This window comes from Panthera leo, chromosome A1, assembly GCF_018350215.1.
Source record: "Panthera leo isolate Ple1 chromosome A1, P.leo_Ple1_pat1.1, whole genome shotgun sequence".
Lineage (NCBI taxonomy): Eukaryota > Metazoa > Chordata > Mammalia > Carnivora > Felidae > Panthera > Panthera leo.
In genome coordinates, this window is record NC_056679.1 from 104,026,852 (window position 1) to 104,054,631 (window position 27,780).

The following is a 27,780-nucleotide window of genomic DNA, read 5'->3' on the forward strand; positions in this document are numbered from 1 at the left end:
TAGCAATGTGGATGGAACTGGAGAATGTTATGCTAAGTGAAATAAGTCATACAGAGAAAGACAGATACCATATGTTTTCACTCTTATGTGGATCCTGAGAAACTTAACAGAAACCCATGGGGGAGGGGAAGGAAAAAAAAAAAAAGAGGTTAGAGTGGGAGAGAGCCAAAGCATAAGAGACTCTTAAACACTGAGAACAAACTGAGGGTAGATGGGGGGTGGGAGGGAGGGGAGGGTGGGTGATGGGTATTGAGGAGGGCACCTTTTGGTATGAGCACTGGGTGTTGTATGGAAACCAATTTGACAATAAATTTCATATATTGAAAAAATAAATAAATAAATAAAAATCCTATGCAGATAATAATCTCATCTAAAAATTTGTCTGAATACAGGTGCCTGGATGGCTCAGTCAGTTGAACGAGTGACTCTTGGTTTCCATCCAGGGTGGTGATCTCATGTTGTGGGGTGAAGCCCCATATCCGCTTCCAAGTTGGCAGTGTAGAGCCTGCTTGGGATTCTCTCCCTCCCTCTCTGCCCTCCTCCTCTCACATGTGCACATGTACTCCCTCTCTCTCTCCCTCTCTCTCTCTCTCTCTCTCTCAATTAATTAATTAATTAATTAACATTTGGGGCACCTGGGTGGCTCAGCTGGTTAAGCGCCCGACTTCAGCTCAGGTCATGATCTCACGGTTTGTGAGTTCGAACCCCGCCTCGGGCTCTGTGCTGACAGCTCAGAGCCTGGAGCCTGCTTTGGATTCTGCCTCCTTCTCTCTCTCTCTGCCCCTCCCCACTTGTGCTTTCTCTGCCTCTCAAAAATAAACACATGTAAAAATAAATAAATAAATAAATAAATAAATAAATACACATAAAACATTTCTTTCCAAAAAGTACATTTGTTTGAAATCTGCTTGAAGACACTGTGTGTAGCCTTACATGTGTTTGATTATTTTTAAGTGTGCGCTGAACAGAAATGGCTGGGAAGATGAGCAAGACAGATAACATTTATTTTATTAAGCCTGCAAATATCTACTGAGCCACTATACGTATGAGGCACTGTGAAACACACCAGCAGGGAGACGTGGGGTTGAACACAACAAAGAGAGGGAAGCTCTCATGGACTTACCTTCTAGTTGAGAGAAACAGGTGGGAGGGTAGCAAATAAACTAATAAAATAAAAGAGGGACAACTCCTTTGAAAAACAAAGCAGAATGATGTTTCTTCCACAGTTTCTGCACAACATGGGATCATTTCTGAAAAGGTGGTCAGGGAAGGCACCCCTGAGGAGACAACATTTGAACCAACAACAAATGAGGATGAGAAGAGCCATCCAGGCAGAGGGCAGAGCAAGCGAAGCAATCTGGGGTTGAACAAGCCTGGTACGTTGCAGATCGGGAAAGAAACCAACGTAGGGAAGGAAGCATCGGCCAAATGAGGTTGGAGACACGAGCAAGGCCAGAGACTGCAACTTAGAATTTTTTTTTTTTCTTTTTAGTGAAATGGAAAATCATAAGAAGGTCTTAAGGAGCAAAGTAACATGGTCTAAATTTTTTATTTCTTTATTTTATGTAACAGAACACTTAATTACATCAGCTTTCCATCAACACACTAGTCATTTAATGAGGATTATATTGGCCATTACCAGTGGTTGGCAGGAGCTCTTCCACTGAAGGCTCCCATGGTTTCCGATGTATCATTTTTCCTGCCAGACTTTTTTTCAGCCTGAAGAATCACCTCTTCTAGTTGGCCACCCTGAAGTGGGTCTTCTAAGTTCTCAACATCTGGTTCCGCTTTAACCATACCCCACTTCTCATTTGTAATCCATTCTATATACTTGCTGCAAGTTGCATTTTTAGGAATTTGCTCAAGAACATCAAGAATCTTTGTGTACGATACTCTTAGACTCTCGTGTGGACCCGCACATGCAGCCAATCCCACAAGGCTGGTGGTCTTCCTCAGCAAACCGGCCAAGACAGTGCCTATATTTATGTCTTAGATCATCTTGGCTCCTGATTGCAGACAGAACACAAGTAGAAACAAATGGAACAGTGCGGTAATTGTCCTCATAAGAGATGATGTAGCTTGACCAAACATGGAAATGGAGAGAAGCAGTCACATTCTAGATGTGCCTTACAAGAACAGACTGGTTGATACAGTGCACATGGTGAATGAACGTATGAGAGAAATCAACATCTAAATTGCTGTTTGACATGGCAGACATGGAGGCCAATTACTAAGGGTTAACTGGGCAAGAAAATTTTAGAGGAAAGCTCTGAATATAAAATGCTGGTTTGGGGGCACCTGGGTGGCTCAGTCGATTGAGCGTCCGACTTCGGCTCAGGTCATGATCTCACGGTCCGTGAGTTCGAGCCCCGCGTCGGGCTCTGTGCTGACAGCTCAGAGCCTGGAGCCTGTTTCGGATTCTGTGTCTCCCTCTCTCTCTGACCGTCCCCCGTTCATGCTCTCTCTCTGTCTCAAAAATAAATAAATGTTAAAAAAAAAAAAAAAATGCTGGTTTGGTCACACTAAATTTGAGATGTTTATTTAATACAGGAACAGTCAAGAGAAAATTATGAGATTTCATAGTCATCAGTCATCACCACATCATAAGAATAGTATTAAAGCCCTACGGCTGGATAATATCACCTAGAGAATGTGTAGAGATAGAGTATTGGGGATTGCGCCCACTGACTCTACATTGTTGATGTACTGTTACTCTCTCAGTAAGACTACAGTAGCTATGAAAAAAAATGATGTAGTTAAGATCAATATCAGTAAGGTGAGAATAATAATACTCCACATAGTGTTGCAAGAAATAAATAAGGAATACATAGAATATCTAACACATTGCCTGACACAAAGTAGACAACCAAGAAAATATGATTTTTTTTTAAAGATTTTATTTTTAAGGGGTGCCTGGCTGACTCAGTCAGTGAAACATGTGACCCTTGATCTCAGGGTTGTGAATTTGAGCCCCGTGTTGGGTGTAGAGATTACTTAAAAAGAAAATCTTAATGGGGCGCCTGGGTAGCTCAGTTGGATAAGTGTCTGACTCTTGATCTCGGCTCAGGTCATGACCTCACAGTTTGAGAGTTCTGAGTCCCACTGCACTGACCTTGTGGAGCCTGCTTAGGATTCTCCCTTTCTCCCTCTCTCTCTGCCCCTCCCCTGCTCTCATGTGTGCACTCTCTCTCTCGCTCTCTATCAAAATCAATAAACTTTAAAAAAGCAAATATTGAAATAATAATAATAATAAAGATTTTCTTCTGAAATAACCTCTACACCCAACATGGGACTCAAACTTATAACCCCGAAATCAAGAGGAACACATTCCACCAACTGAGCCAGCCAGGTGCCCCAAAATATTATTTTTTTCCCCGTTTCCTTCCTTGGTAGAAAGTGGAATCAATAACTGGTCACAGCACATTCATAATCACTGTATTTTTTGACCCTGATGAAAACAATTATTTGGATGGTGTTCTGGCACTGTGAATGGTGACTTTTACATTATTCAGTAACTTTTGCGTGTGAGGCAGGAAGAGAGGGATGGAATCCAGAGACACCGCACACATTACACCCTATCTTACCACCCCCCATTCTGTGACCCTCTTTATATACTTTTTTGTTAAAATAAAAGCATTGTTGCTAGAAAGAAAGAAAGAAAGAAAGAAAGAAAGAAAGAAAAGAAAGAAAGAAAGAAAGGAAGGAAGAGAAAGAAAGAAAGAAAGAGAGAAAGAAAATGGAATTAGCCGTAAATTGCAACAGAACGAAAGATCTATTAGCTCAGATGTCTTTATAGCCAAAGGAAATCGTAAGAGTCATCTGACTGTACATTTCCAAAATGGCATTCTTCCTTTAGGTTCTTAAGAGGTTTCCAGGATCGCTATGACAGACTTCTTGAATACAGACCTTCACAAAGGTCTCTAAGGGATGGATGGACCTTGTAGATAGCATTTCACAACTTTCACATGGGCTAGGGAAATTGTCCACAGACCACAGTTCAGGAAAACACTGATTGACTCCACACCCACATTTACAGATGAGGAAACTGAGCACAAGGGGGATTAAGTCACCCAGCTTGGAGCTTATTGTTATAAAATGCACCATTACGATGACAATGCTTGCCCCCACTTTCCCACCAGGCTTCCCCGCTGAGTGGCCTCTTCCTGCTGTTTTCCCAAAAGCTGAGTTTATGAGGGGTCTACAATAGGCTTTCAGGTTGATAAGATGACTCTGGTAGGGCTCGAGTTCCTTCATGTGTCTGAAGGAGAATGCATGCGGTTCAGGAGGTACTGCCTAACTCGAAAGACGATGTTACATATCCATACTATGGAATGGGAGGCAGATTCTTAATTTTTTTCGAAAGTACAAATTAGACACTCCAACTATTACTACATTTATGGCTTTGCTATATTTATGGCTTTGCCTCTAATCACATGTGTGACTTTGGATCCATTCACATCATGTAAAATCTCTGAACTATCATTTATCTGGCTGTTAATAATAAGGGCCGTAAAATTAGAGTTAATATTTGCTAAAGCTTTGGCCCATATTCAAGGTTTCTAAATCAGCAGTAACTATCTTTACCAATGATCAAAAGAACGCTGGACTCACTTTCTGAAAAGCCAAACCTTCTGTTTTTCCCTAACTTCTTTCTGTAACTGTAAAGTTGAGCAGGAGAGAGACAGAGCAGAGCTTTGCTGAGGGTCTTTCCCCACCACCATTTTGCAGAAAAGAAAACCAGAGTACATAAATGCGAAACCCTTAGCACGTCTGAGGGTTCATCACGCATGAGGCAGGAGGCAGGACTGGGGGTCACCTTTGACTGGTGCTAGCCCTTCAGTGCAAAACCCTGGAGCGCAGCTGATATAGGGGATGGAAGAAGGGCTTCTGTGAAAGACCCGAGAAGAGTGAGTCATGGGTAGTGCGGTCTGCTGTGCAGGGGGAGGCTAGCCTGGGGAGTGGGAATGCCGTGGGGGAGGTTGGGGAGCATGCGTGTGGGGACGTCATGGCAACAGTTTGTAGGTCTACCGGCTACAGCTTTGAGATCTCTAACTGATGCCACCCACCTGACCTTAAAACTATGTTTTCTTGTGTCTAATAATAGCCTTCTGAAGTGCATGGGACTACGATCCCAGGAAGATTCCATTGCATGCCCTAAGTTTCTCATCTTCACTTACTGAAACCAAAGATACTCTCAAACTTAACATTCGTTTAGCTCAAACAGCTGACAACAGTTAAAATATAATAGTCCCTGGGAGGACTTACTACTGACTTACACTATTAGTATTACCAACATAAGATGTGAAGTTGTTAGCTATTACCACTTACCCGTCTCAAAACATATGTTTTATTGTATTTTAATTTTTATTTTTATTTTAGAGAGAGAGCAAGCAGGGGAGAGGGACAGAGGGAGAGAGAGAGAGAATCTTAAGCAGACTTCATGCCAACGCAGAGCCCGACACAGGGCTCGATCCTGCCACCCTAGGACCGTGACCTGAGCCGAAATTAAGAGTCAGATGCTCAACCGACTGAACCACCCAGGTTGGCCCCTCAAAACACAGGGTTTTAAAAATCTATTTATTATTTCTTAGGAGGCTACCAGTGGCAGGTAGTTCTACTAATCTAGACCCGTCAGATTTTATCTGGGCTCGGTCTGTGGTCAGATGGCCGGTCAACTGGGAGCTGAGGGCTCCATGATAGCTAAAATGACTCAGTTCTTCTCCATGTGGCCTCACATGGAGCATGCCCCAAATGCAGACTTGTTGTCATGGTGACCACAGAGAAGCCAGAGAGGGAGCAGAAACATGTAACATTTCTTGAGGTCTAGACTCAGAATTGTCACATCATCACTTCAGCCACACTGTACTGGCCAAAGCAAGTGACAAGGCCAGCCCAAATTAGAGTGAGCAGGGACTACAAAGATATTGGGCAAAGGGCACGGATAAACAGAGGCCATTAATTTAATCGAGATCATCAACACCTTCGGACAAATTTTGATTCAAAGAGTAGAAAAGGGAGGATAGAGAATAAAAGTTGTTTGCATTCTTAATAATCACATGCCTAGAAATCTTGTTCTATTATCTAGCCTTGAACTCAAGTAAATTGTACCCTTCCTTCTCATTTGTAAATCTTCGTCTTAGTTTTTCCTGTACGAGTAAATCACCTCCACACATACATTTTGCTTTGCAATGGTTATAGATTAAAATTTATTAAATACTTGAAAGTAGTTTAGCATTTGAGTTCAGCCAATGTCTTTTTTTTTTTTTTTTTTTTTTTTTTGAGAGACCGAGAGAGACAGAGGGTACAAGTGAGCAAGGGGCAGAGAGAGAGAGAGACAGAATATCCCACATGGGGCAGGAAGAGAGAGGGAGAAGGGGGCTCACCCAGGGCTTGTGTTTTACCCAAAGCAGGGCTCACATTCACCCCAAGCAGGGCTCAAGCTTACCCGATGTAGGACTTGAACTCACAAACTGCGAGATCGTGACCTGAGCCAGTCAGATGCTTAATGACTGAGCCACCCAGGTGCCCTCATTCTTTTTTATTCTTCTAATTAAGGAACAACTTTAGTGTTTGCATTAGTGATTTGATGGAACAGCTAAAAAGAAAGAAGAATAAAAAAGATCAACTTTTTTTACAACTACTGTGCTGTAAAATAACCTTTTCTAGTATGACAAATTTATCAACAGGAAATATTTATTGAATCCCCACCATGAGGAAAGAACCATAATGAACACAGCACAAAACACATTTCTTTAAAAGTATATTCTGGAGGGCACCTGGGTGGCTCAGTTGGCTAAGTGTCTGACTCTTGGTTTCAGCTCAGGTCCTGATCTCGCGGTCGTGAGATAGAGCCCCACATCGGGCTCTGTGCTGACAGTGTAGAGCCTGCTTGGGATTCTCTCTCCCTCTCTCTCTGCCCCTCCCCCACGTGCACTCTTTCTCTCTCAAAATAAATAAGTAAACATTTTTTTTAATAAAAATAAATAAAATAAAAGTATATTCTGATTATAGAAAGCATAGCTGAGGCAGCGGTGATAAAACATTGATAATATCATTTAACAATCAGTATCAAAGTTGTTGTGTTGGGCATGTTCAATGTAAACAATGTACAGTCATGGGGAGCCTGGGTGGCTCCATTGGTTAAGCATCTGCCTTTGGCTCAGGTCATGCTCTTACAGTTCGTGGGATCGAGCCTTGTGTCAAGCTCTGCACTGACAGCATACAGACTGCATGGGATTCTGTCTCCCACTCTCTCTACCTCTCCCCTCTTTGTGCTCTGTCTCTCTCTCTCTCTCTCTCTCTCAAAATAAACAAAAACTTTAAAAAAAAAAAAAAGGCACAGTCATACAAAGAGGAGGTAGTGAGAGGAGGGAGAATTGGGGTGCAATCTCTGAGGTAGCACATTCTCACTATCTTCTGAAGGGAGGAAAGACATAAAGATTGGAATAAGACATAGGTCATCATGAGCAAGGGGTCAGTGTAAGTGACCTCACACCAGCATCAAGATAAGATGAAGCTCTCGAGGTGAGAAGGAATATTATCTTAGGAGTCACACAGAATGTAGCTTTTTCATAGGTGTGTCAGGCAGGGGTAGACTTCAAACTCTGGTTTACCAGAAATCTCCAAATGACACCTGACCTGTCTGAGCTAACCACTCGCTGCACCCATGGAGGAGATGGGAAAGCATCGGTATCTGCATTTGAGTCATCTGCTGACCCACCCTTGCACGTCTCAGGCGTGGCTGTGGCCGATCACGTCCCCCTGAGCAGAGTCTGAAAGAGAAACCTTCTGAGATAGCACCTTATACAGTGAGGGAAAAGCAGGCCACCTGGCTGAAAGGGCTGTCACTGGCCCGATCAGGAGTAAACTCAAAGTTCCTTCCTGGTACTCCCCAGAGTTTCTTGAAGATCAGCTGACCTCTAAAAGAGAAGATCAGCGGCCTCTAAAAGATGTGGAAAAGGCAGCAGGCCATTCAAGCAAAAAGGAACATCCAGCAGATCTTACAAGCCCAGCTCCTGCCCCATAAGAGCATGTTCAAGAGGAGGGAAGTGAAGCCAATGGACCCAGACCCACAACAGTAAGTGACAGGTCTCAGACCTGGAAAAAAAATAGGTGAGAAGAGGGTAGTGCCTCTTTGTTATATAAAAGGTCTCTCTTTAGCATCTCAAAGACAGAAAGCCTCCACTTGAGGGAGGTCTTTGGCTGCCCATTGGGAGCATTTTCCTTGTTTATCATCAAGGGCTTGAGAAAAAACAAGAGTGATCCCACATGCTTTAGGAACCTAGGACATATTAACCTACGACACAAGCGTATTTTGCTTCTAGGGTTATTGCATCGAAGAACTGGCAAGGTTTGAGGGTTTTTGTATTATTCAAACCGAAAAAAGAGACCTCGAGTAGAGAAGGACAATGAGCAATGCTAGGAAAGGCTTGAAAAGTATGGTTGCAGTCCAGGACTCCATTTGTTCAAGAGAATTCAGTATTTTCCAGTGAAAGGAAAATGGGACAGAAAGAAAGAAGGAGGAAGGAAGGAAGGAAGGAAGGAAGGAAGGAAGGAAGGAAGACAGGAAGGAAGGAAAGGAAGGAGGGAGAGAGGGAGGGAGGGAGGGAAGAAGGAGAGCACTGAATCCTAACCACTAGACTATCAGGGAGTATCTAAAGGAAAGGAAAAAAAGGAAGACAGGCAAGGAGACAAGCAGAAAGACAGAGAGAAAAATACAACAAAAGAAAATGCAATTATAACACATGTGCACTTTTGTACTTGCATGTTTGAGTTTTAAGTTCCTTTCAATCTAGAAAGATAGGTTTGGTTTTAGGTGCGATTTCATCGACTTCCTTGTAAGCAGGCACTAAGGGTGAGGTTTTTGGTGTTCTGACTTTTGCTTTGTTCTCTGGTTTACATTTTGTAAAACCTCTGGGGGAGTACCAATTATATGTGGAGGAGTTTAATTTTTTTTAAAAAATTCCTCGAGAATTCCAACTCTAATTGCTTTAAAATCCCTCAAAGAATGCTGTCTTAAAAAGAAAGAGAATTTTATGGGAAGGTTGTTAGGCTCAGCCCAGACCTAGGGCAATAATAAAGAGAAAGCCTCCAGAAACACATTTAAAGGAATCACCATGGGTACACACAACACTGGGAAGACAAACATTGTCCATGAGACGTGATGGGAACAGAAAACATAACATAAAATGTAAATGGGCTGACGAGACAAGGAACTACGTGCTTTCTTTTACTTCCAGGAGACCATGTGTAATAAGGGAAAGATGCGTGCCTTTTGATTCTGCAAAGTTGCCCTTCAATCCTAGTTTTGTAGCTGTTTAACTGGAAGTGTGGACTAGGATAAGAGACCATGTCTCTGGAGTTTGGTTGTCTTATCTCCAAAACGGTGAGAAACATACCTATTCCCTAGCAATTATTAAGAGGATTAAATAAGTTTCTATACATAAAGTAACAGGCATATAGGAATTTAACAAGAATTAAGTTCCCTGGCAGTCTTTATCCTCTGTCCCTGAAAAATGAACAAACACTAGAACAGAGTTTCAGACATAAACAGCCTATGTCCCCACAGCCCCCATGATGGTCTGGTCCAAACACCAAACCCCACCTTGATTCACAGCATTTTCGTGGGGGTGTCAGGCTGGCATAGACTTCGAACTCTGGTTTACCAGAAATTTCAAAATGACATCTGAACCCGTCTGGCTAACAGCTCACCATGTCTCTGGAGATCGGGAAAGCATCTGGATCTGTACTCGAATCTCAGCCTGCTTACTCACAAACTGGGAGACATGGACGAGTTCATTAAACGGTCTGAGCCTCCGGCTTCTCTGCAAAACGCGGGCGATAACTCCCATACAGAGTCACTTCCAGCACTGCACACAGCATGGTAGCAAACTGACCGCCTTCACCACAACTGCGGTGACCTTTAAAAAACCCTGTCCATTTGTTACCCAATTAGATCATCTTCTGCATTTTGGAGTAACTAGGACTAGGAGAGAATATTTTGTATTTGTTGATTAGCCCTGTGCATTCTTTCCTCCACAAATTGCATGCTTATGACCCGGCTCACATCTTAAAAGGTCCTATGAGCTGAATTCTCAAGACCAGACTATCCTAGACAGCACCTGTTCTGAAGTCGGCCCAGCCTCGCTGCTCTTCACTGTTTTAAAACCCTGCAGGATGAATCTTAAACCGAAGACCGGTAATCACTGGCAATAGCTCGTGCTATTATAAATGCCTGATGATTCTGTAGAGAGTCATCATTTTTAGTGTTCTTGGTTATTACCATTGTCACAAACAGGTGAACTAAGTATCTAAACAACATGATGTCATGACTGTCAATCAGGATAGAGGGAAAAGAGCAAAAATGCTGGCTCTAGACTTACATACTATACATAAAAAAGATAAAAGCCTGTGTCTCCGGGGCACCTGAGTGGCTCAGTCGGTTAAGCATCCGACTTTGGCTCAGGTCAGGATCTCATGGTCCACTGGTTAGAGCCCCGTGTCAGGCTCTGTGCTGACAGCTCAGAGCCTGGAGCCTGCTTCAGATTCTGTGTCTCCTTCTCTCTCTCTCTCTTTGCCCCCTACCTCCTCCCCGCCCCCCGCCACTCACGCTCTGTATCTCTCTCTCTCTCTCTCTCTCTCTCTCAAAAATTAATAAAACATTTAAAAAACTTTTTAGTAAAATAAAAAATTTTTAATATAAATTTACAACATTTAAAAATTTAAAAACTTGGTACTTCAAAAGACACTGTCAAGAAAGTAGGGGCACCTGGGTGGTTCAGTCAGTTAAGCATCCAACTTGGTTCAGGTCATGATCTCACGATTTGTGGTTTCAAACCCCACATCAGGCTCTGTGCTGACAGCCTGGAGCCTACTTCGGATTCTGTGTCTCCTCTCTCTGTCCCTCCCCTGCTCATGCTCTGTTCTCTCTGTCTCTCAAAAAATAAATAAATGTTAAAAAGGAAAGTAATGAGACAACCTATAAAATGGGATAAAATATGTACAAATCACATATCTGATAAAGGACTTATATCCAGAATATATAAAGGACACAACCCAATAATAAAAAGACAACCCAATTTTTAAACGGGCAAAGGATTTGAATACATTTTTCTCCAAAACAGATATATGAATGGCCAAAAAGCACAGAAGAGATGCTCAACATCATTAGTCATTAGGAAAGTGCAAATAAAGAAACATGAGATACCAGTTCACCAAAAAGAAAAAAAATAGTTAAATGTTGGCAAGTGTGTGGAGCGATCAGAACCTTCACCTATTGCTGGCTAGAAAGCAAAATGGCACCACCGCTTTGGAAAACATGTTGGCATTTCCTCAAAAAGTTAAACATAGCAATTTTACTCCTATGTATTTAGCCAAGACCCCTGAAAATACATGTGCACACAAAACTTGTACGCAAATTTCCATAGTAGCATCATTCATAATGTCCAAAAACCAGAAACAATCCAAATATGTACCAACTGAAACATGGATCCATAAGGTTTCATTATGGCTCATAAAAGGGAACATTACTGGCTCATAAAAGGGAAATTCTGATGCATACTACAACTTGGAGGAAACTTGAAAACACGTAGGTGAGGGAGGGGTGCCTGGCTGGCTCAACCAGTAGAGCATGCAACTCTTGATCTCAGGACCATGAGTTCAAGCCCCACCTTGGGTGTGGAGTGTATTTAAAAACAACAACAACAACAACAACAACAACAACAACAACAAAAAGGTGAAAGAAGCCAGTTACAAAAGATTACATAGAGTACCTCCCATTTATATGAAATATCCAGACTAGCTAGATACTTTCTATCTCTATGTGAAATGTTTCATCCATAGAGACAGAAAACAGTGGTTGCCCAGGGCAGAGAAGCAGGGAGGTAGGAGGATGGAGATTAACTGCCAATGGTTACAAGGTTTCTTTTTGACGAGGAAAATGTTCCAAAAGGAGATGAGGTGAAAAAACAGAGTGAAAAGACAGTACCTCTGTAAACATCCTAAAAATCACTAAGCTAAATACTTTAAACAGATGGACTTGATGTTATATAAACTATACATTAAGGTGTTTTTTTACTCTTCAAAAATAGTTCCTGTAACTAAGGCCCTATGATTTTACTATAAATGTTGGTAACAATAATTATAACAGCTTATTATATAGCTGTTATATTATAAATTATAACTATAAATTATAAAAGCTTATTATGTTTCAGGCAATATTCAAAGTCTTTACAAGTACTAATTCACTTTCCTGACAAACCCGGTAGGCAAAGACCATTATTATTCCCATTTCACAGATTAGAAAACTAAGCTATTAAGAGGCATCATAAGAATTCAAACATAGAGGGGCACCTGGGTGCCTCAGTCGGTTGAGCAGTGGACTCTTGATTTTGGCTCAGGTCACAATCTCACGGTTCTTAGGATCAAGCCCTTGTGTGAGGCTCTGTGCTGACAGCATGCAGCCTACTTGAGATTCTCTCTCTCTCTCTCTCTCTCTCTCTCTCTCTCTCTCTCTCTAATTACACACAGGTGCTCTCTCTCAACATAAATATTTTAAAAAAGAAAACAATTCAAACACAGAGAGTGTGTGTTTTTAAATAAAATATATACCTGCTCCTGTAATCCAACAGCAAAATATGGGGAGGAAATGCTTGAAATTCAGAGAACTGGGGAAATTTTAAAATATTGTAACAAACGGGGCGCCTGGGTGGCTCGGTCGGTTGGGCGTCCGACTTCGGCTCAGGTCACAATCTCGCAGTCTGTGAGTTCGAGCCCCGCGTCGGGCTCTGGGCTGATGGCTCAGAGCCTGGAGCCTGCTTCCGATTCTGTGTCTCCCTCTCTCTCTGCCCCTCCCCAGTTCATGCTCTGTCTCTCTCTGTCTCAAAAATAAATAAACGTTAATAAAAAAAAAATAATAAATAAATAAAATAAAATAAAATAAAATAAAATAAAATAAAATAAAATATTGTAACAAACAGGGGCACCTGGCTGGCTCAGTCAGAAGAGCATGTGACTCTTGTCTCTGGGTTATGAGGTCAAGCCCTATGGTGGGTATAGAGATTACTTAAAACTAAAAAAAAAAAAAAAAAAAAACAAAACTTTAACATAAAATAAAATATAATAAACGACAGAGCTTAAGAAAGTTAAAGCCTAAGAGCAAAATAATTTTTTTTTTAGTTACTTCACACAACAGCAGTGGAAGATGAAAGGCTGTAGATGACATGGCCATGTCCCTCTCTTGTCCTACACGAAAACAATATTAGTGGCTCAGTCGGTTAAGCATCTGACTTCACCTCAGATCATGATCTCGCGGCTCGTGGGTTCGAGCCCCCTGTCACATCCTCTCTGAGAAGGGCTCATGACTTCAGAGGAGGAATTAACCTCCTCTCCAATTGTGATCACAGAAGCCACAGACCAAAGGGGCTTGAGAGGAAGGAACAAGGGACTTGAGATATGACCTACTTCATTAGTTAGACTGAGCATTCCAGGCTGCTTGGGGGGGCCATTAGCACCAATGTCAATACCCCATGGGCACAAATTGGTAGTACTTGATCTCTCTCTCTCTCTGCGATTAGATTTTCCACAAGCCACATGCAGGCCCACAGCTGATGTCACATTCCAGAGAAGGAAATTATATCTTTGGATTGTATTATAATAAGACCACTCAACCATATCGCTAGTATCTTCTGCATGCCTCCTGAGTACGGGCTTCATGCTTAAGCTGTATGTTATTGTAACAAGTCCTCTCCAGAGCCTTTTGAGACTGATACTGTTATTGCCATTTTTCCAGATGTTTGGAGAGGTTAAGAACCTTTCTAAAATAACACAGCAAGGAAACAATGGAGCTACCCTTCCAATGCAAATAACCTACCCTCCAAACACACATTATAAATCACTCTAGAAATGTGGATACATTCACAACATACTGAAACCGGTTTTCCATATACAGCTATTCCAAGATGAAGTCTGAATTTCAGGGCAACTCCACCAGAATACACACTTTTTTGCCCAAAAGTTACTAGCATACACTTAAGAGTATAAAATTAATTATATTAATAATAACCTGAGGAGCACCTGGGTGGCTCAGTCAGTTAAGTGTCTGATTCTTTTCAATTTAATTTAATTTAATTTAATTTAATTTAATTTAATTTAATTTTGTTTTAATTTTAGAGAGAGCGTGCGCAAACAGGGGAGAGGGGCAAAGGGAAATAGAGAAAGGGAGAAGGAATCTCAAGCAGGCTCCACACTCAGCATGAAGCCCCATGCAAGACTCAATCCCACGATACTGGGATTATTACCTGAGCTGAAATCAAGTCACACACTTAACCAGCCGAGCCAACCAGGCGCCCTTTTTTTTTTTTTTTTTTTAAGTTCATTTATTTATTTTGAGGGAGAGATAAAGCATGCACACACAGGTGGGGGAGGGACAGAGAGAGAGGGAGAGAGAATCCAAAGCAGGGTCCACACTGCCAGCACAGAGCCTAATGCAGGGCTCGGACACAGGGCTCGAACTCACAAAAGGTGAGATAATGACCTGAGCCAAAATCAAGAATCAGATACTTAAGGGGCGCCTGGCTGGCTTAGTGGGTTAACTGTTAAAGTCGTGGTTTCAGCTCATGATATCACGGTTAGTGAGTTCGAGCCCCAGGGCAGCTCTCTGCTGACAGCACGGACTCTGCTTGGAATTCTCTGTCTCCCTCTCTCTCTGCCCCTCTCTCTCTCTCTCTCTCTCTCTCAAAAATGAATAAATATTAAAAAAAAAATACTAACCTGAACACAGCATAATCTACCAGATAAATCTTAAAGCACAAATACCTGTAACACTGCTCAATTGTAGAGGAAATTTAGTGTATTTTTAAATGCATATTCACAATCCATGCCTCTGGAAAGTTCAGTTTTGAAGGTGTGATGTTTACCTGGTGTTTCCAGTTTGGTCTTGTGCCCCAGCATCCCATTCCTACACCTCAAGGAGGAAGGGCAGGGTGGGGGGGGGGGCCGAGATATAGGCATGAGTTTCCCACCCCCCACCCAGCTGAGCACCAGTAAGCATATTAGGTCCCTATTTGTGGACTTCAGAATGGCTAGACATAATAACCAAAGATAGTCATCATTGAACAAGACTTAAATTCTTGGAACTACAGACCTTGTTTCATTGAAGAAAAAAACTCGGGTTTAAAGAGAGAAAATTAGGGCTAGAGAAGACTTTCAACACCATGTAAGCTGGCAGTGTTAAACTCAAAAGCACGTTTTTGAGAACTCAGTGAATCAAAGCAGGCAGAATGAGCCATGGAGAGGGCTGAGGGCAGAGGCAGCCTGCAGAGATCAGCCCCGCCACAAGGGGGCACTACTACTTCGTATCAGCCAACTATTACCACACTTGCGGATCTGATTTTCTAGGCAAGGTCAGAGAAAAATGTTTTCTGTGAAATGCACAAGAAATTTCTACTTATGAAACATGGCAAAGGCCAAACAGCAGATGTCACCAGGCCAAATCTAGCCTAATATCTTTTCATTCAATAGCAAGGAAAAAAGTGCGGAGATGTTCATTGAACTTACCAAAAGGGAGAGGTCAAATTCATTGTCCTTTTCTACCTCAGAACGTCTTTTACAGCCTCTGCTTATAAAGATATAACATGTGACTGGGGCACCTGGGTCCGACCCTGGCTCAGGTCATGATCTCACCGTTCGCGGGTTCGAGCGCCACATGTGGGGGGAGCCTGCTTGGGATTCTCTCTCCCTCTCTCTCTGCCCCTCCCCCACTCGCGTTTTCTCTCTCGAAATAAACTTTTTTTTTTTTTAAAGAAAGATATAATGTGTGACTTACTGGAGAGCATCAGAAAAATGAGATATTCGAATCATCGGTGGTCTTGCTTCAGGCTGTCAGCATCTGTCTTGTTTGGTTTTCGTAATCTCAGTTTCCATGGGAGGAGATAATAAGGTCTCTGCAATCTTTATTTTACATGTATTCTACCTACTGCCATTTTTTTCCAGTGTGTGTGCTACTGTTATAGCTGTATTTATATAAATATCCTACTCCAGGTGTTTATCTTTGATTGCCTGATCTTTGTTTTAGTTTTCACACACAAAAATGAAAGCTACGGCAAAGGCAAGCAGCACCCTGAGCAGCGGCCACGTCTAAACAGCTGAAGGGGTCAAACACGGCAGGTGGGTGCCTGCGGATGTGGATTCCTGCACAGTGGGCAACTGCCATTAATCTTAAAAATAAAGCGACAGAATTCACGGTTTCTCTCTGTGGTCGTGTGCCTTTGGAACTTCATTCCTGCTTGACCATAAGGTCCAAACATAACGACTAGCAAATTTTGAAACATTTAGCATAGACAGCCCCTAACCAGAAGTGAAGTTCAGGGGGCACGCCACCGCTGGATCCCACACTGACGCGGGTTCACATTGTCCATGCCACCAGCATCTGGGCATTTAAAACCTGACTGTCCTTGACTAATGAGTGATGTTCAGCATCTTTTCATGTGACTGTTGGCCGTCTGGATGTCTTCTTTGGAGAAATGTTTGTTCATGTCTTTTGCCCATTTTTTAATTGGATTGTTCAGTGGTGGGTTTTTTTTTGTTTTGTTTTCTTTTGTTTTTATGTTGACTTGTGTAAGTTCTTTATAATTGGTGGTTACCTGAGGGGAGGTAGGTGAGAGGATGGGTGAAGTAGGTGGTGTAGATTAAGAATACATTTATAGGGGGGCGCCTGGGTGGCTCAGTCGGTTAAGCGTCCGACTTCAGCCCGGGTCACGATCTCGTGGTCCGTGAGTTCGAGCCCCGCATGGGGCTCTGGGCTGATGGCTCAGAGCCTGGAGACTGCTTCCGTTCTGTGTCTCCCTCTCTCTCTGCCCCTCCCCCGTTCATGCTCTGTCTCTCTCTGTCTCAAAAATAAATAAACGTTAAAAAAAATTAAAAAAAAAAAAGAATACATTTATAGGGGCACCTGGGTGGCTCAGTGGTTGAGCAACCAACTTCGGCTCAGGTCATGATCTCACAATTCGTGAGTTCGAGCCCCGCATCGGGCTCTGTGCTGACAGCTCAGAGCCTGGAGCCTGCTTCAGATTCTGTGTCTCCCTCTCTGTCTCTGCCTCTCCCCCACTCGCACTCTGTCTCTCAAAAATGAATAAACGTTAAAAAAACTAAAAAAAAAAAAAAATACATTTATAGTGATGAGTACTGAGTAATGTATAGACCTGTTGAATTGCTATACTGTACACGTGAAAGTAACACAGCACTGTGTGTAAACTATACCAGGACTAAAAACAAAACAAAACAAGTGTGCCTAGGTGAGCATATGACCTCAGCTCAACTCAAGATCTCACGGTTCGTTGAGGTTAAGCCCTACGTCAGGCTCACTGCTATCAGATCAGAGCCTACTTCAGTCCTCTGTCCTCTCTCTGCCTCTCCCCCACCCATGCTTGCTCATGCTCTCTCTCTCGCTCTCTCTCAAAAAATAAACATTTTTTAAATTTTTGTTTATTTTTTGAGAGAGACAGAGCACGAGCGGGCGAGGGGCAGAGCGAGAGGGAGACACAGAGTCTGAAGCAGGCAGGCTCCAGGCTCTGAGCTGTCAGCACAGACCCCAACACAGGGCTCGAACTGACAGACCACAAGATTACGACCGGAGCCGAAGTCAGATGCTTAACTGAGTCACCCAGGTGCCCCAAAAAATACACACTAAAAAAAAACAAAAAAAAAAAACTTGCAGGTCTCTAGGGAGAACATACACACTGCCCTTTTCTACCACTTTCTGCTGGCTTCTAGCCCCACCTCACAATTTTACTTGCTTTCCAGGCTCTTGACGGTACTTGAGTATGTGACCCCTGCTCTCCACTTTCAGCAAACCTCATCTTTGACACAATTTCTTCTGATAAGAAAAGAATTCGCATCTTACATAAGAGCTCAGTCAATACGGTTTCAACCACTTCAGAGTTGCTTCCCTAAGACTGATAGCTGCTGCCTGAATGAAGTAATTGTATCACCAAGACGCTTGAGGTCATTTTCTGCTTTCAAAGTATCATGTCCATGGCCTTCAAATTCAGTTTGCAACTTTGTATTCCTACTACCTACGAGATAAAGCTTGAACTAGCCACTGGCGTTCGGGGTCCTTCATCACTCAGCCTCCACGTAAGTGTTCGAAACGATTACCTTCCTCACCAGTCTCCACTCACACACACACCTGGTCAGAGTCTAATTATTTGGTCATGAACTCCCCTCCCTTCCCCTTCTGCCTTTCCAATCTCTCCTCATCCCTCAGAGTTTAACTCACACTCCACCTGTCCCTGTAGGCTTTTCTAAATCTTCCCAGATTCGGGGCGCCTGGGTGGCTCAGTCGGTTAAGCGTCCGACTTCAACTCAGGTCACGATCTTGCGCTCCGCGAGTTCGAGCCCCGCGTCGGGTTCCGGGCTGATGGCTCAGAGCCTGGAGCCTGCTTCCGATTCTGTGTTCCCCTCTCTCTCTGCCCCTCCCCTGTTCATGCTGTGTCTCTCTCTGTCTCAAAAATAAATAAACGTTAAAAATAAAAAAATAAAATAAATCTTCCCAGATTCAAAGATCTTGCCTCCTCTTAAACGTAAATAAATAATCTCTCCTCCTTTTATATGCTTAATAAACACTTGTTGAATGAACGAATGAATTGCAGCAGGGCCGCATTCTTATGGCCACTTAATTATGGCCAAGTTGCTTAACCGTTTTTAAGATAAAGTTTCATCGTCTGTAAAAATGTGGTTTGGGCAAGGATTGACTGAGCTGTTATTTTAAAATTACCTAGCAGAGATGCTACATAGACTCAAAAGATATTAGGTAGTCCACAGATGGGAGAAGTAATAGTCTGATTTACTGCCTTCCTTCCTCCTGTATTGTTAGTTAACTTTTCAGTTATGTACAGTGTCTCTTCCTAGCTTCATGATTGGAGAAGGACCCATGTTTAAAAAATTTTTTGTATCATGCACTGTGGCTAGCAGGGAATTTTGCTAATAAAACTTTGTTGAGGAGTCAGTAGCTTCTCTACTGAAAAATATGTCCAAAGACTGCCTGGTGACACTGGAATTTCCTCCTTTAGAGACATCCTCTCCTAAGTTAAGCAATGCCCCAGCTAAAATCCAACCGTGCCTGGGAGACAGTAACAAAGTCTGTTGCATTAGCTACTAATACATGTGCCGTTTAGACTTTTTTGTTTACAAGGAGCAGAAACTGGCTCGCAGGTTGTTGCTCTTATATGAAGTATGATATTGGTTTATTTAATCCAACACCTTAGTAAAACTTAGTTTATCTGATGTCTTTCCAACATTAGCATAGAGATAAGGGGGAAAGGAGAAATACAGATATCGCACTATCAAAGAGGACAAAGAAAAGCTGGGCGAAGCGCACCATCGGAATTGCAGCCAGAAGGCGCTAGGAACCAGTGTGAGCAGGGAAGCATGGGTGGCTCAGTCAGGTGAGTGTTTGACTTGACTCAGGTCATGGTCTTGTCTGGCGGTCCGGTCCGGGAGTTCAAGCCCTGCACTGGGCTCCACGCTGAAAGTACAGAGCCTACTTGGGATTCTCATTCTCTCCCTCTCTCTCTGCCCCTTCACTACTTGCACACTCTCTCTCTTTCTCTCTCAAAATAATAAATAAATAAAATTTTTTAAAAAGTGGGGAGGGGGGGGGTGTGGCGCCTGGGTGGCTCAGTGGCTTAAGCATTCGACTTTGGCTCAGGTCATGATCTCGCCGTCCATGAGTTCAAGCCCTGCGTCTGGCTCTGTGCTGACAGCTCAGAGCCTGGAGCCTGCTTCAGGTTCTGTGTCCCCCTTCTCTCTCTGCTCCTCTCCCACTCATGCTCTGTCTCAGTCTCTCAAAAATAAACAAATGTTAAAAAAAAAAAATTTAAAAAAGAAAGAACGAACCAGCATGACCAGCTGTAGCGGTTTGCCCCACACTGAGCGGACACAGAAAGGCCTTCAGGGCTGAAACCAGAAACTCCTGGACAAACTGGGATAAGTTGGTCACCCTATTAGGAACCACTAAAATCCCAGCAAAAGACATACTTTCTTTAATTTCAAAAGTGTACTTAGAGTCAGTGCTGCACACAGAGCAGCACAAACCTGTCCCTGGCTGGTGACCAGCTGGTTAGAGAAAAGGGCTAACGAGGCCAAGGCTAAAGATTTGATCTCCTGGGGAAACTTTGCTCTCTTCCACAGTCTGTGACTCACTCAAACCACCATTCGCCAATGCCAGTACGTGTGGCCACTCTGGACCAAATCCTTCACTGCTGCTAGGAACATGGGTGGTGGGACACAGATGTTTTCCTTGTGCGTGAACACTGAGTGAGTGAATAACGTCACATAAAGAAACTCACCTGCTGAACTTCCTGATTAAATGGGTTCTAAATAACAATAACACATAGCAGTATGGCAAATTTCCACAGCATTTTCTCCTAGATTTCATTCCCTTTTTTTTTTTTTTTTTTAATGTTTTATTTATTTTTTGAGAGAGGGAATGTGAGCGGGGGTGGAGGGGCGGGGAGGGGGAGACAGAGGATCCCAAGCAGGCTCTGTGCTGTCAGCTCAGAGCCCGATGCAGGGCTCGAACTCACAAGATCGCGACCTGGGCTGAAGTTGGACGCTCAACTGACTGAGCCATCCCAGGTACCCGAGTACTGTGAGACAGGCATAGCAGACACCACGCTCAGCAGGCTGGAGATAACCGGAGGTTACACAGCCAGAAAGCAACACAGATGGAACTGGAACCCTCACCTCCTACGGATTATTTGTTTGTCTTTCTGGTGGTGGTGGGGGTGGCAGTGAAAGAGGTCATGGCTGCCCGTAACCCAGCAAAATACACAGCCTGAATCCTGAGCTTCTCTTTGTACGTTTCCCCTTCCATAAGAATTCCAGAACTCTTGGAGCGTCTGGGTGGCTCAGTTGGTTGGGCGTCTGACTTCAGCTCAGCTCATGATCTCGCGGTCTGTGGGTTCGAGCCCACGTCGGGCTCTGTGCTGACAGCTCAGAGCCTGGAGCCTGCTTCAGATTCTGTGTCTCCCTCTCTCTGCCCCTCCCCTGCTCATGCTCTCTCTGTCAAAAATAAATAAACATTAGAAAAAAAAGGAATCCCAGAACCCTTCAGGTCCCAAGGACCATGAAGCACAGCCCCCGAGCTCTTGCGAGTCTTGCCAAACTTGCCCACAGTGTGGGCTGTGGCGTGCTGGTGGGCTGGTTATCTCCTGCACGCGTGAAGGCATAAAGCACGTCCACATTCTCCACCCCAGGGGTCAGGCCCAGGAGATACTGCTGACAGTTTCTGCACCCCACTTTTTATGTGTTCACTTTCCCGGACACTTTGCTGCCTAAACCCACAGAGTTGTGTGGTGTTCATATTAGTAAACCGAAAGCTGAATTTCCCAAACACGTTTATTTTTCCCTTCAGAGCAAATGTGGGCAGGATGAAAACCACTCTGTGTCATACTTCCACGTTACTCATTAACCGACTTCAAAAAAAAAAAAAATAGCCTCAGCCAGATTAGGCGTCACGTGAAGAGTTTCCTGCACTGGGGGAACGGAGCAAAGCCAAACGCAGGGATTTTCACATCATCGGAGGTGGGGGATTCAGAAATGAGCCTTTGAGCTTATTTCCTGACCTGCCGATCGGCACGGGCGCAATGGTGAAGAAAAGGCTGTCTTCCAGTGACACGGTGTTCCGGTTTGACATTCCGGGCAGCCCAAGAAAGGCAGGCACCGAGGCCCCACACAGCGCCACAGACTGCCCCAGCTCTGTGCTTCTCAGGTGGGTACATCTCGCGTGTCACCTTGGTGGCCTCAGCCACCTGACAGGTGTTCTGGGGAGAGCTCCTTCCTCATCCTCTGCCAAGGGGAAGGACAAGGCACAAGCCAAGGCATCTGGGCCAGTGGACTGGAAGGGGGTACACAGCAAAGAATGTGACTTGCTGAGCAAATAGAGCTATGACCATTATTAAGGGAAAATAATCGTTAGTGCCTTCTTTAGGACTTTTTTAGTACTAGATGACTAGCCAGCTCTGCCATTCTTTAATTCCTGATCACTTTCAGGTTCATAGGAACTGAAGCCCAAATAGTTGAGCCCAAAACCTTACTTTGGTGTCAGAATTACTGTGTTAATATCAAAAAAGTAAATGCAGGGGCTTTCTAAATTAATTATCGAAACAGTATTAGCTGTGGGGTGTGGTTCAACTACTTACCATATAGTGATTTATAGCTGCTTTGGCCTGATTCAGAACATGCTCTTTTTAGCTATAAATATTAATGCCTATATTAACATCACTCTGATAATTACATTTTTTTAAATGTTTATTTATTTATTTTCAAAGAGAGAGCATGCGTGCGTGCATGCACAGGGGAGGGGCAGGGAGAAAGAGAGAGATTCCCAGGTAGGCTCCTGATGTCAAGACACAGCCGGATGCGGGGCTGAACTCACAAATTGCGAGATCAAACCAAGAGTCAGACGCTTAACGGACCGAGCCACCCAGGCGCCCTTAATAATTACATATTTTTAATGAAAATTTGTGTCGCTAACTCTTTATTCATTTTGGTCTCATAATAATTCTCTAGGAACTTACACTTTATAAGTTCCTAGAGATATAATTTGATATAAGAAATCAAATGCAAGTGGAAATCAATTACAAGAAAAAGTTTCTTACCCAACTTTCATGTTACTTCCATTAAGCCTGTCAAGGGAAGTCAGAGAAGTGACCTCCAAACAGGAAGCTGACTTTTTACACAGCACCACAGCCAGAAAGGTGGTCGTTTGTTTTGTTTTTTAATCATTTTAAATCATTTATACAAAAAAGTGCTCAGGGCGCCTGGGTGGCTCAGTCATTAAGCATCTGACTTCAGCTCAGTTCATGATCTCACTGTTCGTGAGTTCAAGTCCCACATCTGGTGAGCCCACTTCTCTCTCTCTCTGCCCCTCACTCACTTGCACCCTCCCTCTCTCTCTCTAAAAAAGAAAAAGTGCTCAAAATTATAGCTTTTAAAAATTAAACAGAAACCAAGAAATCCCACTTCATTTAATGGTGTTTGTGTATCAGAATGTCGGGTTACAGAAACAAGTGAAGACATTTTTTAAAGAAGTTTTAGGGACAAAGAGCCTGAATTTACGCAAAATGTTGCATGATGCACCTATTTTAAGTTAACTTAATTTTTCCATCCATCATTAACATCCATCTATCTGACGTGAATTGTCTGAGCATGAATACAACTCCTATGACTGAGCATGTCAAATCTTTGTATTACTTTGTATTACTTCCACATTTGAAATGTTTCTCGAATCATTTTGTCTGCTTCATCCATCTCTTGTGTAGGCTGTAATGCAGACGCTTCTAGGAGTTCAAGGTCTAATCAGGCAAAATGAAATTAAAGTACATAAATAAATTTTTTAAATGCAAAAAATACAAAAAATATAATTTAAATAATATGCATATATTATTTAAATAAGTATAAATAAATAGGATAAAAATAAAAACCTGCATCAACCTAAATTCAAGCCCCTTTCAAAAACAGCCCAGGCCTATTTTACCTGCATATCAGAATATTCAACATCAGGGACGCCTGGGTGACTCAGTCAGTTAAGCATCCAACCTTGGCTCAGGTCATGATCTCATGGTTCATGGGTCTGAGGTGCCCACGGACTCTGCACTGACAGCTCAGAGCCTGGAACCTGCTTCGGATTCTGTGTCTCCCTCTCTCTCTGCCCCTCCCTGGCTCATGATCTGTCTCTCAAAAACAAATAAATGTTTAAAAAAAATTTTTTTTTAAAGAATAGTCAACATCAAACGTCTATATTAGTAGCTAGAAGCATTTTTTTTTTAATGTGTATCGGAACCAATCTAAAAACATTACACGTATCTCCAAACAGTTTGGGCAATGAAGGACTTTCAGTCTAGGTGAAAAATCTACTTAATGTATTATATATTAAATCATTCAAAATAATTCATGGAAGCACATTGGTCAATTATTTCAGGTAAAAAACAAAAACAAAAACAGGTTAACACTTCCCTTTAACTTCTAACTAAATACTAAGAATCTATGTGGCTGATGTGGGATCCCATTACCCTTTCCATGATCTAGAGCTAAAAGGTATTCTGCGATCAACATACTGCTTCAAGTAGGCACAGATACAATTTATGCAGTTTTCTTATTCAATCATTCAACAAAGATTTAGTGTGTGACTATCATACACTAGGCTATGTGGAATGCACAGTGGATACAGTCATGAGCAAGACAGACCTAGTCTCTGCCCTCATAAAGGTTATTAGTTTAATGTCAAAGAGGATAAAAAATTATGAACGCATGAATGCATCCACACATGCATACATAATTCTTGTATTAACATATATTATCATAGGAAACAATTACAGGGCTGATATAGAGAATAAAATAGGGAAAACTAACTTAGATGGGGTGGGAAATAAAGGACTCTTCAAGGAAGTGATAATTCAGCTGTCCAAGAGGATGAAAAAAGAGCCAACCATGGAATGACTGAGAAGGAACACGTTGCCCTGAGGTGGGGAGGATCTTATGTCTTGAGGAACCAGGGGACAGTGGCATCCGATGAAATCGGAGGGAGAAGCATTGGATGTAGGGGTTTAGAATTCTATTTTAACTGCAGTGGGAAACCAATGGGAGGTTTAGAACATGGGAGTATCACGATGTGTTGTTCCCTTTAGAAGGGCATTCTGGCCCGTCTCTGGGTGCTTTCCAGTTTTTTGCTGTGTCAAGAAATACTGCATCCTGCCCATGCCTTGCCATGTGCTTGTGTAAGAGTGTCTGTAAAGTATGGATCCAGCAGAGGAATTGCTGGGTCACAGATTACAGGCACGACTAACCCTGCTCATGATGTCAACCTGTGTTCCAAGCTGGTGTCATTTACGCTCTCACCCACAGCTATTCTGCTGCCTCCACAACATTGGCATTGCCTGGCTTTTAAGTTTTTTCCAATATGGAAGCTGTGAAATGCCATCTCAATGAGGTTTTCATGTTCATTTCCCTGACCCTTTGGGTCAGGAGGCAGGGGAAGATGGGTTACTGCCTTTTTCTTTCTTTTTTTTTTTTTTTCAGATATTTTTTAATGTTTATTTATTTTGAGAGAAAGAGAATGTGTGTGCACCCACATGCGCATGAGCAGGAGAGGGGCAGAGAAGGAGAGAGAATCCCAAGCAGGCTCCACGCTCAGTGTGGTACCTGACAACAGGGCTCGCTCTCACAGCGAGGTCATGACCTGAGATCATGACCTGAGTCAAAAGTCAACCAACTGGGCCACCCAAGCGCCTCTTATTTTTAGATAGTTTTAAAAACACTTCAGATACTAGATTTTTTGGTCAATTATATGTGGTGTAAATATTTTATTCCAGGATATGACCTGTCTCTTCACATTCTATACCATATCCACATTCTTGTTTCTAATTTATCAACGCATTATTTTCTTTTTTTTTTTTCTTTTTTTTTTAATGTTTATTTATTTTTGAGACAGAGAGAGACAGAGCATGAACAGGGGAGGGTCAGACAGAGAGGGAGACACAGAATCTGAAGCAGGCTCCAGGCTCTGAGCTGTCAGCACAGAGCCTGACGCGGGGCTCAAACTCACGGACCGTGAGATCATGACCTGAGCGAAGTCGGACGCTTAACCGACTGAGCCACCCAGGCGCCCCTCAACGCATTATTTTCTTAATGATTTGCACTTCTCATGACTTATGTAAGAAATCCCTCTCTACCCTGGGGTCATTAGAATGTTCTTACATATTTTCTGCTGAAAGTGTGTTTTCTTTCTTCTTTCTGTCATACATTGTTGTTTTAATTACTATGACTTTATAATTAAAAGTTTTGTTGTCTAATGAGACAAGAATCCTTACATAGTTCAGAAGTGATAGGCTACTCTTGACCCTTTTGCGTTTTCATTTACATTTTAGAATCAGTTTATCAAATGAAGATTTATTTTTAATTGAAATTGCATTAAGTCTATTACTCGATTTGATGAAATTGCTTTAAGCCTACTGCTCATTTTAGGGTGTTGAGTATACCTATTCATGCACGTGGTTTGTCCCTCCATTTATTTAGGACTTCTTTAATATCCTTTGATAAAGTTTTAGAATATTCTACACAAAGACCTTATATGTTGTTAGATTTATTCTTAGGTACTTTACACCTCTGTTGCTATTGGAAAGATGTGTGTGTGTGTGTGTGTATATATATATATATATATATATATATATATATATATAATTGTTAATGTTTATTTATTTCTGAGAGACAGAGCACGAGCGGGGGAGAGGCAGAGAGAGAGGGAGACACAGAATCCGAAGAGGCTCCAGGCTCTGAGCTGTCAGTAAACAGCTAAACAAGGGGCTCAAACCGTGAGATCATGACCTGAGCCGAAGTCGGTTACTTAACCCACTGAGCCACCCAGGCACCCCTGGAAATACATTTTTAATTGCACTTTCTTTTGATGATGTTACAAAGAAATGTAACTAAATTTCTGAGTTTATCTTATATTCAACTTTCTTGCTAAATCTTATTAATTTTAATAATCAATCTGTAAAATCTAAGACATTTTCTTTATAGACAATAACATTATTTGAAATAATAAAAAAATTTGTTTTCACGATTCCATTCTTTACTCCTTCTAAACCTTTATTTTATCACACAAGCAATGAACTCCATGATAATGTTGAGAGTGAGTAGTAATTCCAGACATTCTTGTTTTGTTTCCTATTTTAAATGGAATGCTTTTAACATTTCAGGTTTTATCAGTCCTTTTCTCTCAGGTTAAAAAAGGTCTACCCCCCCCAAAAAAAAATTTTTTTTTAATTAAACAAAAAGGGGGGACTTACTCGGTTAAGCATCTGACTTCAGTTTAGGTCATGATCTCACGGCTCATGAGTTCAAGGCCCACGTCAGGCTCTGTGCTGACGGCTCGGAGCCTGGAGCCTGCTTCAAATTCTGTGTCTTCCTCTCTCTCTGCCCCTCCCCACTCATACACTGTCTCTCTCAAAAAAATAAATAAATAAACACTATAAAAAAAATTTAAAAAAAAAAAGGTCCCTTCCAATGTTCCAAGATGTCATTGAAACTATTGAATACTTTCCTGGCCTCCACTGAGATGATCCTTGTTTGAAAATCTTTAACATCATTTCCCCAAATATACAGAACATTGGGCAACCTTGAAAAACATGAATTACTCTAACCTCCTCTTTTTTTTCCTGAGAAAAGGTTATTTATTTATTTATTGTTAATGAAGAATAACTGACATACAGTATTGTATTAGTTTCAGATATACAATGTAGTGCCATTTATATACATTATGAAATGGTCACCTTAATAAGTCTAGTTACCACCTGTCACCGTACAAAGTTGTTACAAGATGACTGACTATATTCCCTGTGCTGTACATTACATCCCCATGCATATCTTATTTATTTTGTAACTGGAAGTCTGTACCTCTTACTGCTTTTTACCTATTTCATCCATTCTCCCACTTCCCTCCCCTCTGGTAACTCTCAGTTTGTTCTCTGATCTCATAAGTCTGCTTTGTTTTCTTTGTTTTGTTTTTTAGAATGCACACATAAGCAAAATCATATGGTATTTGTCTTTCTCTGTCAGAATTAATTCACTTAGCATAATACCCTCTAGCCTATCCATATTGCCACAAATGGCAATATTTCAATTTTGAATGGCTAATACTCCACTGTGTGTGTGTATGTGTCCGTGCGCGATATCTTCTTTATCCATTCATCTATTGATGGACATTGAGGCTGCTTCCATATC

The 27,780-nt window shown here is 42.2% G+C and overlaps 1 protein-coding gene and 1 pseudogene across 1 annotated transcript in view; one reads left to right on the forward strand and one right to left on the reverse strand.

Moving 5' to 3' along the window:
- Positions 1-1,623: 1,623 nt before the first annotated feature.
- On the reverse strand, positions 1,624-16,210 carry LOC122229933 (annotated as a pseudogene).
- Positions 16,211-21,546: 5,336 nt separating this feature from the next.
- GRAMD2B (GRAM domain containing 2B) overlaps positions 21,547-27,780 on the forward strand; it is a 125,209-nt gene continuing 118,975 nt past the window's right edge. The window contains exon 1 of the mRNA XM_042934041.1: positions 21,547-21,769. Coding sequence (XP_042789975.1) covers positions 21,645-21,769 — 125 coding nt within the window. The 5' untranslated portion in view covers positions 21,547-21,644. The remainder of the gene's footprint in view (positions 21,770-27,780) is intronic.